This window comes from Notamacropus eugenii, chromosome 5, assembly GCF_028372415.1.
Source record: "Notamacropus eugenii isolate mMacEug1 chromosome 5, mMacEug1.pri_v2, whole genome shotgun sequence".
In the NCBI taxonomy this organism is placed as follows: domain Eukaryota; kingdom Metazoa; phylum Chordata; class Mammalia; order Diprotodontia; family Macropodidae; genus Notamacropus; species Notamacropus eugenii.
In genome coordinates this window covers 180,097,941-180,117,080 of record NC_092876.1, presented here as the reverse complement: position 1 = coordinate 180,117,080, position 19,140 = coordinate 180,097,941, and the positions used below count along the sequence as shown (strand labels likewise).

Genomic DNA, 19,140 nt, shown 5'->3' with positions numbered 1-19,140 from the left:
AAAAAGAAGGTATCAGAATGAGCTATGCCCCTCCAATTGTAGAAGGTACCTTGAAATCTTGAATCTCCAGCCTGTAGGTCTATGAACCAGTGGTTTTTCCACTATTATGTTTTCAAAGGAAGTCTCTTTAGTTGGGCCTTCCTCCAAAGATACCATGGTACAGTGAAAAGAGCACTAGAGTCAGAGGGCCTGGATTCAAATCCTGTCTTTACCACCTACTAACTATGAACTTATGCAAGTAACTTAAACTCCCAGTTGGTTTTCCTTCTATTAAATGAGGGGGTTGGTCTCAATGGCTTCTGCAGCCCCTTCCAGCTTTAGAGCTATGATCCTACGGCATTCCATGAGACTGGGTGAGGACAATTAGGAAGAATTTCACTGGCCCAATGCAAGTTATAGCCATTCTATACCTAAAAAAGAACTTCTTAACAATCAGAGCTGTTCAAAATTGGAATGGGCTTTCTCAGCAAATAGTGAGTTTCCCATCACTGGTAGTAATCAAGTAGAGGCAGGATGACATCTTGGGAATGCTACAGCAGGGAATTCATGCTTTCAAATGCAAATCTGAGATTCTTCAGTTCTGGAACGATTCCTTTACCTACAGAGCTATCTGGGCACGTAGAACATACAACCTAAAAATACATAATAATAATAATAGTATATATATGTATATATATATGTGTGTATGCGTGTATGTATATATGTGTATATATATATAAATACTGCATATAATATATAAGGTAATATATTGAATTATTGCCTATTAAATATAATACATGAACTATATTAAAACTATATATATAGCTTAAAGCACTGCATATTAAAATATAACTGAGAACTATATGACGAAACAAGTGAAAATACAATAAAACAGAGAGAGCATTACATTTTTAAACTGAATCAACGGGTAGAGCACTGACCCTGGAGTCAGGAGGATCTGAGTTCAAATCCAGCCTCAGACACTAAGTAACTTTGCAACTCTGGGCAAGTCACTTATCCCTGATTGCCTCAAAAGAGAGAAGTCAATATGAAACCCACAGATATCTTCATGTATGAAGATGTTGTGACTGTGTGTGTGTGTGTGTGGAGAAAGAGACAAAGAAAACGAGAGGGCCAAGCAGTGACAGAAAAAGAGAGAGAACCCAAAGTACTTTATAAACATTACCTCATTTTATCCTCATGAAAACCCTAGGAAACAGTTGTTATTGTTGAGTCCATTTTGAGAGAGGAGGAAACTGAGGCAGACAAAGGTGAAGTCACTTGTCTAGGATCACAAAGCTATGAAGTGTCTGAGGTGGAATTTGAACTTTGATCTTCTTTATTCCAAATCCAATACTCACTGTACTACCTAGCCACCTCTATTCACCAAGTGACATGGAGTATATAAAGTATAAATATACATCCCATCTAGTCACTAAATATTTTCCCCCTTACTTTGAATTAGAGGAATTCTATAAATATGAAGCGGTTGATTTAGAAATGGAGGAGATCGCGTGGTTCTACTTTGCTTAATGAACTCCTCGAGCATAAGGCCTTTTCTTGTCTCCAGATTCAGAGACAGCATTAGCTGACACAGCGCTGGACCTCCTCCTCTTGCTGATGATGGAGCAATGGAGATGGCTATGTACTGAGAACATGCAGAAAGCCCTTCATCTTCTCTTTGGGACCCTGATACAGAGGTAAGATCATTAGCTTCTTCCTGCCCGTTAGAGGCACTGGTAGGACCTCTAAAAGTTTCCACTAATCCCAGAGTCAGCCTCTGTTGGAGACAGAGGCTAACTCTGGAGACCATTGACTGAACTCTGAACTGTAGAAGGTTAAGTCCATACAGTCTAGGAACCACTGTGGCCAGGACAGATCAGTAGCCCCTGACATCATGGCAGAGTCTACCTAAGAATCATGACTGCCATGAAAAAACTCACAGAAAGAGTACTGGAGTTGGCATCAGAATGCCTGAGTCCCATTCCTAGCTAAGATACTTATTGGGTGGGTAATCTTGGGCAAGTTTTTTATCCATTCTGAGCTAATTGCCTCTTCTAGCAAATGGAAATAATAATAATGGGAAAATAACATGCTATAAGTCCTAACTAGAGCATAAGGTTTTATGAGGCTGAAAGAAAAGGATGTATACATTCTATAGAACTATATTTATCATCTTCATCACAATCATTCATATAAATAAAAATGACAATAATGATAGTAATGAAAGATTGAGCACCTCGTTCTCTATGCAGAACAGAAAGAGGGAAAGACATGCTTCCTCTCCCATAAACTTATAATCTAAAACAATTATGTCTAAATAAACATATTCCTAGTAATAAACTTAACCATTTATTCCCAATAAACATATTGAAATATTGCATATAGATGATAGAATAAAAATATGGTACTGATCTTTAAGCACTTGACTAATGTCTTACTTTTGAAAAGAATTGCAATCCAGAAAAATTATAATTTTTTCCATTGAAATTTTTTTTAATTTCTGTAAATCAAATCTTTTTCTGTTAATATTTCATATTTTTTAAAGAAAGCATGTTCCCACTGGGGAAAAAATTTTCCAGTAGCTTAAATCAAAAACTTTTGATGTGGGATCTTGTCAGCTCTCTGGCACTTTCAGAATCCCATATGATTGCCTGTGCCTTGTACTTTGCAGCCCTTAGAAGTAGCATTCTCTTGCTAAGATGTGCTTGCTACCAACCCCTCCCTGGTCATTTCCCCTACTGAATCGTTGATATTTCTCCTATGTGGCAGTATGTTCTTCTTCTCATTCTACCCCATACCCTGCACCCCTTTCTTGTCTGTGTGGTTAGAAAGCTTTTCACTCAGCAAAGTCTTTCACAAAGATAAAGGCTTAGGGTTGTGGATTTCAAAGAACTCTCCTCTGGGTGTGTGTATATACTTAGCAATGAGGAAGGACCTGCCGATACTGGTAATGAATAAAAGGACACTTGGATTTGCAACCTGGGACTTTGCGACCACAGCTTCCCATAGCCAGCACCCCTCCAGCCTCTCACAACTATGCCAAGAGCCACTTATAAAGACAGAAAAAGCTTATGGAGTATAAGAATGTTTCTAGCAGGCTGCCTTCTGAAGAGCCAGAGAACCAACCCATGCCGTGCTGAACTAAAGGAAGCTGGGGAGTGTGGTCTGGGGAAAGACATTCACTCAACCTGAGATACACATGTGGTTTCTCATTCTGTGATTCTGTGGTTTGGCCTCATCTTCTCTTGTTCTGATCTCTGTCTTCCTAAGAGATGGTTTGGCATAGACTGAGCAGAAGCAGCAGTCTGTTCTGATCCCAGAGTAAGAAAGGGCCAAATCCTGACTTCATTTAAGAACATGTGTTTGACATTGAAGTCAGATGGTGTCAGGTGGTTGGTAGAAAGCTCTGGTCTGGCAGTCAGAAGACCACTAGTCCCCATTTTGATGCTGACAAGCTGTTCTGTATATATTATCTCATTTGATCCTTATAATAACCCTGGAAGTTAGACACTCTTATTGTCCCCTTAAGATGAAGAAACTGAGGCAGACAGAAGTTCAGTGACTTGTTCAAGTGTCTGAGACAGGATATGAAATCAGATTCATAAGCCCTGCCTGCTATCCACTGTGCCATCTCCCTACTCTTTTTCTACAATTTATTTTATTTTTAACTTATGGAATAAAACAAGCTCTTCTCTGCAACTTCCACTTATAATTTTGCTCTCCAGGACCAAGAAAAGGAAATATAATCTCTCTTCTACATGTCAGGCTGCCAAATCCTTGAAAACAATTATGATGTTCCCTCTATGTTTTCTCATTTTTCCATGCTATAAAGATCCCCGTTTGTGTTAGTTGCTTCTAATGTGGTATGGTCTCAAGCAAATCCACCTATACCTTTAACCAAGTGATTAGTAAAAATGCTAAGAAGAATGGGGCCAAGAACAAATTCCTGGAGCCCTCTACTACAGACCTCCCTCCTTGTTGACGTTGAGCTATTTGTGAATACTCTTTAGACCCAGTCATTCAATCAGGTCCAAGACTGTGTAGTTATTGTACTATTGCGTACCTCACATTACTCATCCAAGAGATGACAGATTGTCAAAGGCTTTGCTAAAATCTAAATATTTATAGCTTATCTATAGCATCTCCCTCACCTACCAATCTAGTAGCCCCGACAACAAAAGTAAACCAGTGAGCCTAATCTAGCATGACCTCTTCATAATGAGACTATCCTGGCCCTGTGTGATCATCTCTTCACTTTCAACATACTTACTAACCTTTCCTTTGGTAATAAATTCTACAGTTTTCTCGGATTCAAAGTCCAGCTCAGCAGAGTACAGTTTGCAGATTCTATTCCAGGGGTGGGGAACCTGCAGCCTTGAGGCCACATGTGGCCCTCTAGGTCCTTAAGTGTGGCCCTGAAGTTTGGATTCCATCAAAGGGCTGCACTTGAGGACCGAGAGGGCCATATGTGGTCTCAAGGCCACAGGTTCCCCACCCTTGCTATTCTCTTCTTTTCTTTGAAAATTGGGACATTTGCCCTTCCGTGCTGCTTTGATGCTGGTTCTCTTTTCCATGATCTTTCAGAGATTGTTGATACTGACTCAGTAATCACATCTGCCAGTCCTTTCTATTCCCTTGGTCAAATGTTAGCCACATGCTTTTTTATACTTCTCTAGAACTTCAAAGGAATGTTAATTTCATCAGTGTGGGTATTCCCACAACTGATAAATATTGTCACTTCCTTCATGCTTTGGTAGATAGTTTTCATGAATTGCTCTGACCAAAAATAATGGCCAACCCAATGATCAACCTTCTGAGGATGATCCTACCTAAGCTTTATATCTCTTCATTAGGCTTATAATTCATCCATTCAAGACTATTCTAGCTTGGTAGGACCTACAAGATCCTGAACTTTACTCACATAATCTTTGGAATTCCAGGAACCTCTCCATGTCCTGCATGATAGGGCAGCAGGATAGAAAACTGGTATGTATCTATGCATTAGCCATCAACAGACAGTAAGAAAATTTCTCTGTTGAATCACTTTGTCTTCTCCAATAGCTTATGTTACATGGAAAGCAGAAAAAGCAAATAGCAATGTCATTGCAGAATGGCCACTGAATGAGATATGAATTCAAAGCCCATGCTGGTTAATTTTCTCTTCTCCAAACCTTCACCATTGCTCACCTGTGACTTCTGCTCAAGAGTGGAGATATAATGTACTCCATCCACTCACTTGAGAGTTCCACCAACCCTTTGACTTAATTTTTCTAGGCCTTGTCCTTCTTTTAGATTTCTCCCTGTTGGTTCTTCCATAATGTCAGGAACAGGTGGGAGATTCAAAAGCTTCAAGGGGGCATGGTAGCTAGTCAGTGATAGTTGATTGGAAAGCAGTCTCTTCTGCTTTCTGGGCCAAGGAGAGCATATTTCAAAGCACAGCAACAGAAAGAGAATGGATGATACAGTGCAAAGAACACTAGAGAAGGAGATATCGGTTCAAGTCCCAGCCTTGCTGGTGTAACTCACCTTGGGCAAATCATGTGACCTCTGTGGGCCTCACTTTCCACATCTGAAAAATGAAGCAGTTGGCTTTGATGACCTCTAAGGTCCCAGTTGGTTTAGATGACCTCTAAGGTCCCTTCTATCTCTGAATCTATCATCCTTAGAAACGTGTAGAAGGGTGAGGGAAATTCAGAGGGGAATAATAGACCAGTACAGAAAGTACAGAAAGGATAATTTCCATGATTTACCTAAAACTCCCTTTACCATATCATTGTAAGAAGGACCAAGATCTTAGGGTGCATTTAGAAGTTATAGTCCTTCTGAAGTCTTCCCTAATTATCAGACTCCATTTGGAGTATTGTGTTTAGTTCAGGTAGCTATATTTTAGAAGGACATTGATGAGTTAAAATTAAGCACCTACAGAAAGAGAGCCAGATTGGTAAGATATCTCAAGGTCATGCCATATGCAATAATAACTAACAGGTATTAGCATTTTATAATGATTTACAGACATTATCTCATTTGAACCTCATACCATACCAACCCCATGAGGTTATTCTATAAATAGCAGTTTACAGAGGGGGAAACTGAGGCTGGTCACACAGTTTAGTCAGATTTGACTACAGGCATTCCTGACTTCAAATGTAACATTCTCTTCATAATTCCACACTGCTTCTCATATGAGAATTATTCAACAGAAGTAAGGATGTTTATCCTGAAGAAGAGAAAACTAGGGGAGAAAGGTGGATCATGATAGCTTTATTCATGTATTTTAAGGGCTATTACATGGAAAAGGGAGAAGATTGAATGGGTGGAAGTTTCAAGAGAAACCGATTTAGGTTTGATGAAAGGAAAACCTCCTACCAATTAGAACTCTCCAAAAATGGAATAGATTGCTTCAAGAAAGGGTAAGATCCTCCCCCTCACCCTTTACATGAAGCCTCCAAACTGGTTCCCTCACTCAGAGATGCCATGGAGGGAATGCTCAGGAAAGTTAAGAGTTGGACGAGGCAACCCGAGATTCCTCGCAAATGTGTAATTCTGAGGTTTCTTCTGAGGTCTCGGTAAACCATAAACTCTGAAGGGTTTGAACCGATTCCAGATAAAGAGAAGAGCACTTTCTGTGGGGAATTAGAAGAAAAACAGTCAAGGTCTGGGTAATGTTTCAGATGGATCTTGGAGATGAGAGACCTGACACAGAGATGGAGACGAAGACAAGGGAGCCACAAACTGTGAGGCTTCCAAGTAGGGCTGCATCATCTTAAAAGGGGCAGATTTCTTGGAAGAGAACAGAAGACAGTCCCTAGTGGCCTGAAAGCACTGGGCTTTGTTGGCTTTTTAGAAGCTATGCCATCCTCCTCTTGAGACACACATTTCTTCTATTCAAACTTGGACCTTCCTTCATCCCATATTCCAAAGCTTAAGGCATTTCTAACCTAGATGGTGTGTATTGGGGAGCATTTCCAGGAAACACACACACACACACACACACACACACACCCCTTCCCCTTCTTTCCCTGCAAGGTCAATCTACATCATAAACTCCTTTGTGCCTCTCATATTTAACAAAAAAAAAAAAAGTTGATGTGACACTAACTGACTTTCTCCCAACCAAGTTTTAAGAGGTAAGAAAACAAGCTGGAAATCTGAGATGTCTCTTAAGCCTTAGCCACTACTACCCCTGCTCCCCCAGGCCCCCAATCCCTCCCAAGAACTGTCACATCAGGTCCTCCCAGCTCTGTTCAATGTTGAACTCACTGAGACTCTGTGTTCCTTAAGACAGCTGCATAGCACACCAGAGGCACTGTGGTCCTCTCCACCCTGGGACTGGGGCCCTCTGTCTTGTTTTCTTTTGCAGGGTAATCAAATTCATAGTCATCCCTTTAGAGTTCTAAATTTTAAGGGTCTGGGTCAGCTGGTGTTATGCAGAACTAACCAGCACCAAAGCTTGCTGCCACCACAGCCTCCTCTCCCTATCTGGAACATTGCGCTTTAGGTCTCTGCCTGCTCTGATGCCCGTTTCTCTTCCTTAGGATGAAGCCCTTCCCTGGACTTTACTGCTTTTCAAACATCAGTCCTTGTTAATCCTTCCCCCCTCCCCAAAATAGGCTTATTTCAATAGTGCCAAACTCCTTTCACTTTCTCTGACCTGTCCTGCTTGAAGGAGCCATACACACAGCTGCCTTGGGCACCAGAGACCCCTGCCAAATAGTCACTTCTTTCCCTGTTCGACAAGGGAAAAAATAAAAGGCAGCGTAAACTCAACCCCATGACCCCTCCTTCCAGACTGATGTTGGAATGGCTCCGAGCTGAGCCAAGCTCCATAAATCTCCCTTGATTGTTGATGGTGTAGAAGGAGTGGGGGCTGGAGCTCAAGAAGGAAAGCTCGATGCCCGAAAAAGGTATTGTTAAGTAAAAGGGCGGCTTTGCACACGTGAGCGCATGACCTCCTATGTCAGCTTCTGTGCTGGGAACATCCAATTATGTAACTAGCAGCATTCCTTCCTTGGAGCCAGAGATGAGGAGAAGGAAAGGGGAGAAGGGGCGGCAGATCTAAGCCAGGGAGTTAGGCCAGCTTGGGCAGACTTTACTGATGTCTGAGAACAGACTGGGCCAAGGTTGTTGAGAAATTCTCCTCCATCCCCACCTGAAATAAAAACCAACTTGGGGGCCAGACAAGATGCTCAGTGACAGGATAGGTGTGTAGGCTGGAGGAGAAGAGATAACTTTGCATGTGTGTGTGTGTGTGTGTGTGTGTGTGTGTGTGTGTGTGTGTGTGTGTCTGTGTCTGTGTCTGTGTGTGTGTGTGTGTCTGTGTCTGTGTCTGTGTCTGTGTTTTAAACTGTGACTTTTTGTTGATAGTATAAGGGTATGGTCAAGAAGCAAAAAGTCCAAGGGAGGTTATTATGGGTCCTGATGTTGAGAATGAAGGAATGAGAACTAGTTGGACTGAGTCCTTTTCTAGACTTCCAGGACTACGCAACGTAACAAATATGGGCTAGGTCAAGAGAATACATGTGAGCCGTGTCTCTTGGCTCTGCCCTCCCCCCAGCCCCAAAGGTGGCATCAGTCCCTGTGTCAAAAGGGCAGTGGACACATTCCACAAGTCTGCATCAGGGTTTCTTAGAAAAAGGGAAGGAGGGGAGTTGGTGGGGGGGAGATGATGGAAGCAAGGAGGCCCTAGGGTTTATGGACAGAAAGAGTAGTAAAAGAAAAGCAGGGCCATGTCCAGGAGGAGAGCTGATGGGGAAGAATGAGGCAAGCTTAGAGGAGACAGCTAGACCTCAAAGCCAGGAGGAAGGGATTAAATAACAAGCCCAGGGGCTTAAACCAGACCCGAGAGGTCTCGGAATAGTCTTCTTAGAAATGACCCCTCCCTTTGAGCTATCTCCCATGAAATCCAGGGAGAAGGTGTGGGGTGGGAGGGAAGGAAAAGAGGTCAGGGTATATGGGCAGAGGGTCTGGGGTTAGTGGACGTGTTCTGTTTCCATCGGTCTTAGGAACAAGTCTGGCATACTATATAGCAGGGGTTCTCAACCTGAGATCTGGGATTTATGGATGGAGTTGGGGGAGGGGGAGAGAGTACATGAACTTGAATAGGAAAAAAATAGTTACATCTTTACTTTCACTAAGTTCTAATTGAATTTTAGTATTTCCTTCTATTATGAATGATGTTAGCAACAAATATTATTCTGCAAATGGGTCCATAGGTTTTACCAGGTTGCCCAAGGGGAACTTGACACAGAAAAAGTTAAGACCTTCTGACCTGCACTGATGGATGATGCTTCTACTTTGCTCATCCTTTTTAGAATCATAGATGGCCTTGGAGACAACTCCATTCACATTGCTTCTTTCTCTAGAGGTTTGTAGAAGAGATAGAGGGTTAGATGGTCAAGCAAAGCCCTTTTTTTCTGGCTTTGATACTGCCCAGGGGTATCATGGCTAGGCTGCCCAGGAGGGGAGATTGCAAGAGATGTCATTACACAGCTTCCAAAAGCCATCTAGCCACCAAGAGGCAGTTAGATGATGCAGATGATACAGGATCAGGAAGACCTGAGTTCAAATCCATCCTAAGACTCTTACTAGCTGTGTAACCCTGGAAAAATCACTTAAGTTCTGTTGACCTCAGTTTCCTCAACTGTAAAGTGAGGATAATAATAGCACCTACCTCTCAGGACTATTCTAAGAGTCAAATGAGATGATATTTGCGAAGCACCTAGCACAGTGCCTGGTACACAGTAGGTACCATATAAATGCTTGTTCCTTTGTTTTCCTTTCCTTTCTCAGAGGTTATTGGCATATGTCATTTATATTGACCTTCCCTGAGCCTCATAATCTCTCTGTTCCTCTCTGAATCACCTCCTGGTTCCTATCTACCTGAAAGTCTGACTGCAGTAGACACATTTGGTCTCTCCCTCGTACACAGACCAACCAAATTTCCTCTGAAAAATGCAAAGGGAAGCTCAAAATATTCCTTTTTTTTTTTTTTTTTTGCTTCAAGCTTCCTAATTTTCATCAGACCTCTCTCCCCATTGACCCGACCGTCCCCCACCACCACCTTCCCCAATCCAATTCTCCCAGGCCCTAGGCCTGTGTGGCAAAATGAAATACTAGTATATTTGAATGAATGCTGAGGACATAGATTGGAATCTTGGCAATGCAACTTCTGGCAAGTTGAATGCATCACTTTCTGTCTCGGGACCTCAGATTTTTTTTCTCTTTTAAATGGGAAGATTATACTTCTAACCTCAAAGAACCTATAATCCTAAATCCTTTGGCATAGAAAGGCCTTAGGAAGGAGAACAATGTTGCACAGCCATGGGCTGCAGAGTATTTCCAAAGCCCTCATGTACCTCGATCATTCAGACATCAGCATCATTGTCTGGTTATGGAATCCAAGGACCATTGGGGACCTCCAAGGCTCTGCCTACAGACAGGACTGTACCCAAACCAGGCACGGAAATTGATTATTAATACTCTTCTTAGAGCTCTCCTGGGCTGGAAGCCTATACAGAAACACTGCTGGTTCTGGGAGTGAGAGGACCTAGGTTAGGATACCAGCCCTGTAACTTACTAGTTGCAACGGGTAGGTGGTGCAGTAAATAAAGCCCTGGACCTGAAAGTCAGGAAACCCTGAGTTCAAATTCAGCCTCAGATACTTAACAGCTGCAGGACCAGCTGCAAAGCACTTAGCCTATGAAAAATGGGGATAGTAACAGTACCAGGGTTTTTGTGAGAAGCAAATGAGATAATCCTTACAAAAATCTTAAAGCACAATACAAAGGCTACCTATTACTTCTTATGGGACCAGGGCAAAGCTCTTAACTGCCCTGAGTCTATTTCCTTACCTATAAGCTAAAGGCATTGGACTAGATAGTCTATGAGATCCCTTCTGATTCTAAATCTATCATCTTATATTAATTTACAACTTTTTCAGCAGTGCTGTGTTCCAACTTTTTAATTGCTGTATAGAATAAAAGGATTTTTAACTTTTGTGTATGTGGTAGACCCCTTTGCCAATCCATGGACCCCTTCTCAGAATAATGTTTGCTGGCTGTATGCAGAACTGAGGAAAATGATAAATTTCAGTTGGAGGTTAGTGAAAATAGATGTAATGATTTCTATGCTTCCTGAAAGCTTAGGGGTTTGTGGATTCCAGGTTCTGAACCCTTGGCATAAAGTATCAAGATTAATCTCCAGCATCTCTCACCTGTTCCTACTGAAAACATGGATGTAGCCATGTCTCCCTTCCTTTCCATAGGATCCTCTGAGGTACAGCATCAGTGGCCTGCCTGTCTCTTGCCCCAGATCGATGCTAGTTTCAGTCCATGGTACCCTGTAACCCTGGGGGCATTTTCCTAAGGGATCTCAGGCCTAGAAGTTTCTCAAGGTACTATTTCACTTTGCCTGTCAAGTTCCATTGGCTTTGGCTGCCTTTGGGAGGGGCTGGTATAGTGCTTCTTGCCATTCTGGAGGCTTTACTCAAGTTGTGTGTTGCTTCTTTCGGAGGTAAAGAATCCTACTTGTCACCATGCCTGCCTTGGCTGGTCTTCACACAGGAAGGATCTTGCCTTCTATAGTCATACTCAGGTTGGGTCCTACTAGCTTCCCCTAGTTTCTCATCAGCAGCCCTGCCTGACCTCTCCTTCCCCCTTCCTGGGTGTCACATATTCTGCATTGATTCTGGGATAAAGAGATCCTCTCTGTCTGTCTTGTCACATTCTGGCTGTCTACACTTGGATACCCGATCAGGATTCCAGCAGAAGGTTTGAAATAGGTGGAGTGGGTGGTGTATATATAGAGTGTGTGTGTGTGTGTGTGTGTGTGTGTGTGTCTGTGTGTGTGTGTGTGTGTGTGTGTGTGTGTGTGTACACACCCACACATAGAGGCAGCCCTAACTGGAGATTCTCAAGTGCTGTAAGGTAACCACAAAGCTAATACATGAGAACTATTCCTTCCTGGATCAAAATACTGATAATTTTATATATTTTTTTAAAAATTGCTGGGAAGTCTAGAACTAGGATTCCATCAGTATAGGAAAGTACCCAGATAGAAATTATAACTTACAGTCTTAGAGTTTTCTGAGACTCTGAAAGGTTATGGACTTAATCAGGATCATATAATTAGTATGTACAAAAAGGACTTGGACTCAGGTCTTTTCTGACTTCAAGCCATTCTACCATGATACTCATCACGAACACATATTATTGATTATAGTTGTGACTATGATTACTATAAGTATGATTATAATTACTAATGCATAGAACTCTTTTACTCACAATTACCCTGTAAGGAAGGCTGCACAAGTATTATTATGACCATTTTATAGATAAGGAAACTGAGGTTCAGAGTAAAGAAACTTACCCAGGGTCATGGAACTAATAATATCAGTGAGCTATTATATAAGGCTTTAAAAATATTATCTCATTTTATTCTCACAACAATCCTGGGATGTAGATGCTATTTATTATCCCTATTTTACAGTCAGGGAAACTGAAGCAGGCAGCGGGGAAGTGACTTGTCAAGGGTCATACAGCTAGTAAAGGTCTGAAGCTGGATTTTAACTCAGGACTTCTTAACTCCATTCCCAGTGCTTTATTCACTGAGCCACCTACCTGCCTAGCATCATAATGGAATTAGAACCCATATCATTTGACTCCAAGTTCAATGCTCTCTCCATTTATCCTCCCTCTATCTGAATACTAGCTACTTGATAAGTTCTTTATATGATCCTGGTCAGTGCTCAGGATTAGAAGAGTTAGGAGAGAACTGAAATGGAGAAAAAAATCAGTGGATTTAGTCCAAAGTTCTGTATTCAAATCCTTTTTCTACTACAGGCCTGGCTTTGTGATTCAAAGCAAATCACTTACTCTCTCAAAACCTCAGCTTATTAACCTGTAATTGGACATAATTAATCTTGCACTACTTGTGTCCCAGAGCAGTGAGGTTCGAATGAAGTAGGTTTTCTTCAGTGTCCTATTCTCTCACTTACTTCTTGGGTACTATTGCCCCTCGCAAAGGCACCCAGAGTCCTCTCAATCAAATCAACCCATCCTCTCCTTCTGCTTTTCAACACTTAGGCCATCCGTGTCCCACTTTCTTAGGGCCCTTTTCTTTGCTAGGAAACCGATAACTCATCTGCGATGATGCAAAAAAAAAAAAAAATGGGTTCCTTTCCAGGTTAGTTAGTTAGTTTTTAACAACCACTTTCCAGAGACAGTAACCTTAAGGATGGGAAATTTAGTCATTGTGGCAAATTTTGGGGGGAGATATTTTGGGAGACAGGTGACCTTTCAGTGCCCTTTATATCATACCGTGTAGGAGGTTGCCTATTTTGCTTACGTACAAGCCTGGTCAGAGTTAATAAGAGTAACTCTCATTTGTAGGTTTTACAAACATTATCTTACTTGATCCTCATAACAACTCTGAAGAAGATGCTATTATTATCCCCTTTTTATAGATGATGAAACAAAGGTTCACAGGGGTTAAGTGTTTTTCCCAGCATCCCACAGATAATAAGTATTTGTTGTAGTATTCAAACTTAGTTGCTCCTGACTGGTTTTTCCATAGCCTGCTTGAGCAGCTCTGAAAATGTTTGGACTTGGCCAGCTTTCAGAATTCAAGGAGACTAAAAAGTAGACTTATGGTCTCTGAATCCTCTTTCCTTGACTTCCTAGAACTTGGTTATCAGGTGTTCAGGAGGGTGGTTGGCAGGGACTTCTGTGTAATAAATTTTCAGATGATTTTCTATTAGTACTTGATCACATACACTCTGGAGAATTGAATCAGTTAGCTAATTAACAAATCAGCATTATTGAGCACTGCTGACCATGGACTATAGTAGGTTGTGATGTGGGAGTGGGGTGTTTGCAAAGTCTAACTTAGGGGTACTCACAGTCTTCTTTGGGGAGAGGATAGTTCATGCTTGCATTATCATTGATAGGAGGTAGCTAGGTGTCACAGTGGATAAAATGGACTTGGAGTTAAGAGGAACTGAATTCAAATCCTGCCTGAGACACTTACTAGCTGGGGTAAGTTCTTTAACTTCTCTCTTCCTCAGTTTCCTTATCTGTAAAATGGAGATAATAATAGCACCTCTCTCTCAGGATTGATGTAAGGATAAAATGAGATCATACTCATAAAATACCTTGCAAATCTTGAAGTGCTATATAAATGCTAATTGTTATTAAAATTATTATTTTTTATTATTAAAATCTCCAATTGCTAGGATTTTTCTTTACAACAACCCTGTGAGTTAAGTAGCACAAGTATTATTTTTCCCCACTTCATAAATGAGGTAACTAGTTATGAGAGATAATGACTTGCCCAGGGTCACCCAGCTAGCAAGTGGCAAAGCTGTACTATTACTTCTTTTTACTAAACCTCAGGGACAACGCATGAAACAATAAGCAATTAAGGACAATATAAGTCAAGCACTAATGGCTACATTATAGACTCTAAGCTGAGATGAGGAGTCTGCGGCCTCAAGGCCAAATGCGGCCCACTAGTTCCTCAAGTGCAGCCCTTTGATTGAATCCAAACTTCACAGAACAAATCCCCTTAATAAAAAGATATGTTCTGTAAAACAGACTCAGTCAAAAGGCTGCACCCAAGAACCTAGAAGGCCACGTGTGACCTGGAGGCTACAGGCTCCCCACCCCTGTTCTAAGTACATTAGGAATTTAGCGGAGGACAGATTTCTAAGGATCAGAGAAGTTGGGAAGGGGGAAATTGAACGTAATAAACAGAATGTGAAAGGGTAGGTAGAATTTGAATACGCAAGAAGATACAGGAACATTCCAGGTACTAAAGTACAAAATTACTTATGGTGATGTTAAGATACAAAGACCTTGATTAAAGCTTTTGAATATTTTGTCATCAATCCTGTGTAGGACTCAGTGTGGTCCCATGGGAAATGTACTGATCGATTCTGGAAACAAAATGTCTTGTTCAAATCCTGCCTCCGATATTTATTATTTTTGTGACTTTGGGGAATCATTTAGCTTTCCTTGGACTCACTTTCCTTATCAATAAAATGAGGCCCCTGGGCTAGCTGGGCTTTGAGGTCTTTTCTATCCCTAGATCGATGATCCTATTTATCTCCCTCGCTGTTTATGGTTGTTAGGACGTTTTGGATTTCATTCACTCCTAATTGAATGTTATTCAGTTTTTAGGTCATGTCCGGCGTTCTTGGCAAAGATCCTGGAGTGATTTGCATTTCCTTTTCCAGCACATTTCACAGATGAGGAACCTGAGGCAAATAGCATTAAGTGACTTGTCCAGGATCACACAGCTAATAAGTGTCTGAGGCCGGATTTAAACTCAAGAGGATGAGTCTTCCTGACTCCAGACCCCACTCTCCACTGAAGCTAATTTGGGGAGTTAGTGTTTTACTTCTGCCACCAGGTGGCAGGAGAGGATAAGCTGTGGTTGCCTAGTTTTCAGCATTCTAGATAGTTGCTGATGAAAGAGAGATAGGAACTGGAAACTCACTTATTTTGTAATTAACAAAGAGAGGTCTCATCCCAAATAATGGTTAGATGAACAAGAATTTAAACTTGGTGTTGGCAGGAAAATGCCACCAGTGCTGTTGAGTGATGCTGTTTCCCTATGACTCAGGCACCCTCTATCCTCCTCATGCTTGCAGCTTCAACAACTTGCAGGCTAAGTAGGGTCAGCCTTCACAACACCCTCCCGGTCACGCTTCAGCCTTAACCGGCATTCCCCTCAACGAGCAGAGTGTACAGCCAGCAATTGGTTGCCCCTGTGACCTCCCTCCTAGGACTCAGCTCTGCAGCTGATTCATTCTGAACTGGTTTTGACCTAAGAACTCAGAGCAGGGACAATTTGGTTAACATCCAGGAGTGAGGTGTGAGGATGTCATCCCAGCTGGACAGAGTAAAGATGCTGGAACTTCCTCTGTGCTGCCTGTGAATTAATTCGCCCTCTTTACAGAGACCACTTAGGGCTGTGGCTCCTTCTCAGTCTTCTTGACACAAAAGGGATGATTTGTCCTAATAGTGATAAGAGACAGAGATGCTATTTGCTATTTAGTGCTGTGAGCTGGGGTCCCAGAACCAATGAATTCTCTGGCTCTTACAAAGGTGATCTTGCAATAATATCTTCATCTTGGTTCAACTATTTTAATGCTTACCAAAATGAGGCTGACAGTTCAGAGAATATTAAACCACAAGGGATATTTTATATATATATGTTACCATGCATGTCCTTATTTGATAAATGAGTAAAGCATGGTCCCAAAAAAGTGATATGTCTTACCTAAAATCATACAGGGAAGTAGTGGCAAAGCATGGTTAATAATGGTAAAAATAACTTTTCACTTTGAGATAATACTCCTTAATAAGATTTGCAGAGCTCTTTCTCCATAATCCTGTGAGGCAAGTAAGGCCAGTAACCCAACTCCTGATCCTCACCCCCTCCTCTTTCTACTATATATCACATTACCTCAGTTGTGACTATAGGGGCTGAATCAAATGCTATATGGAGGGCTACCTATGTCTGTTGGGGGAGGGAAAGGTAGAGGAAGTGTGACTTTATTTAGAACAGTTCACAGCCTAATAACAGAGTGGGGTTATATATATGAAATTCTGCTTGGAGGCAAGTGATTGAACTTAAAGACCCTGTGAATCTTTCTACTTGGGCAAATCATGTAACTCTATCTGCTTCACTTTCCTTATCTGTAAAATAAGCTGGAGAAGGAAATGGCAAACCATTCCAAGATCTGTACCATGAGGATGCCAAATGGGGTCATGAAGAGTTGGACACAATTGAACAGCTCAGTAACAAACACTCCTCCTAACTATAGAACTGGAGGAGGAACTGGACCAAATTTCCTCTGAGACATCTTGCAGGTCTAGACCTCCTCAGATGTGATCTTGTTGTCTCCTTGGTTGCCATGTTTTCAGACTTTATCAGCCTTTTTCTAGACAAGTACTTAGAACCTTCCTCGCCCCTCCTACTTATTTGCATTTAACCCTTATTTTTCTCTTCTCAGAACTGACTATGGCTCATTTGTCAAAATGGGATGAGACTATGAGATAGGACCCACAGGCACACAGATCGTCCCTTCTCTTTCCTCTCCTCCTCAACCCCCACCTCCAACCTGCTTCTTCCCTTCTTTACACCCTGACGTGGTAACTCCATGCCCAGGGCAGAGCAGGGAGGTCTCCCAGTGAGGTAAAGTCACCATGAACAATAAGGCCCCTGGTTTCCCAGGTGACCGCTAAATTGCTGCCACAGCCCCTCCCTTGTCTCTTCTACCTCCTCCCAGTGTTCCAACTCCGAAGGTTACTCCCCCTCTCTTTGCCCTTTCCCCTCAACTGGACTCAATTTTCTCCTGACTGGGTGGCCACTTTAATTAGCTCTCTCCCCACTGCCTCCTCCTCCCCCAAGGTGCTGGGAAAGGAGAGGGCCGGATGGCTACCTGGCGATTGAGAATGAGCAGAGCTGGCTGTTCACACGGAGCTGAGAGGTAGCCTGGGGCAAAGGAAAGTGATGGAGTTGGGACTTTAGACAGCCCTGGGGCCTCTGAAGGAATGGAAGTCAGGTGACTCAGTATCAGGGAGGCAGAAAAGGCTTCTGAAATACATGCCCAAAGGTGCTACCCTACTCAAGGGGCTTCCTACTCAGTACACATTGACATTTTAACCCCTAAAACACAACTCTCCCCACATTAATTCCCTTGCTGATACTAGGGAGGAAGAAGGGAGAAACTAAGGCATGGAATACCAATCACATTCCACACACACCAGCCCTGCATTAATGTTTGCTTTGGCTTCTCTTTGAAGACTGAGCTTAATAAAATGGAGTTAGGGGCCTAAGAAGGATATTCTTTATCTAGGATTGTTATGAAATAGTAGATCCTTACAGCTCATTTGGCTGCCTCTTTCCATCTCTTCTTCTCCCCCCGACCCTCACTAAATAAATTATATCAATCATTCCCACACTCAATACTAGGATGATTTTGAGATCCTCACAGCTATTCCTAGCAGTGATCCGCCAAAAATATCACTCGGAAAAGAAATGTAAAGATTGTTTCTGAGATAAAGAGAAGGAATTGATTGTTTCCAGTCTAAATGTCTAGGAATGCACATCAGATTGTGGGATCATAGGAGGAAAACATCAAAAATCTCATTTGACTGATGAGGAAACTGAGGCTCTGAAAAGTTAGGAAACTTGCCCAACCTCAAGCAAGTAGCAAAAGGGAGGAGCAATAGGTGTTTTTGTTCCTTAGGTCATGAGTACTTGACTATTTTCTGAATAGGATTTTTTTTTTCAATTCATTGGCTCATAGATTTAGATCTAGAAGGAAATAAGGGTTATCTTGTCCAACTCTCCACTTCACAGATAAGAAAACGTTGGCACAAAGCAACTAGGTGACTTGAGCAAGATCACACAAGTAAATTCAAGATTTTAATTCCATGCTTTTTCATTATAAAACACAGCATCTCATTTAATTATATAGTAATTGACAGACTGATAGACTGATTTGTTCAGTCAGTCAGTCATCTGATGATGAAAGTGTTTAAAAATATAAATTTTCCTCTTACAACCATTTCAACTACCTCCCAAAAGTTTGGGTATATTTTCTCATTTTTATCACTTTTTGGATTAATTTTCTGTTATTTATATGTTTTGTTCTTTGATCCTGGAATTCTTTAGGATTAAGTTATTTAGTTCAATTAATTTTTAATCGTTTCTTAAAAAGCCATTTTTTGAGTAAAATTTGTATTGATCTGTGATAAGTAAAGGACATGTTTAATATTTCACTTTTGTGCACTTATTTGTGAGGTTTTTATCCCCTAGTACATGGTGAATTTTTATAAGACATAAAGCTTTCTCTTCCTATTTAATAATAGACAGAGATCTATCATATCTAACTTTTCAAAAAGCTTATTCTGGTCCCTGACGTCTTTCTTGTTTTTCTTGTAGTTAGATTAGCCAGACTCTGAAAGGAATACCCAGTCTTCTACTATCAAAATCTGACTATTTCTCCCTGAAATTCAATTAACTTTTTCTCTAAGTATGTATATCAGGGCTGCACAATGGGCAGATGTTTTCCTCTGCATTATAGGTCATCTAACATTCTTTGGCGGGCTTAAGGTTGTGCTAGCCTGATTTAGATGCTATACCATT

The 19,140-nt window shown here is 41.5% G+C and overlaps 1 protein-coding gene across 1 annotated transcript in view; it reads left to right on the top strand.

Annotated features, from left to right (window-relative positions):
* Positions 1-19,140, top strand: part of SNX19 (sorting nexin 19) — a 62,233-nt gene that overhangs the window by 16,410 nt on the left and 26,683 nt on the right. Inside the window, exon 8 of the mRNA XM_072611614.1 lies at positions 1,550-1,679. Within this exon, the coding sequence (XP_072467715.1) occupies positions 1,550-1,679 (130 nt within the window). The remainder of the gene's footprint in view (positions 1-1,549; positions 1,680-19,140) is intronic.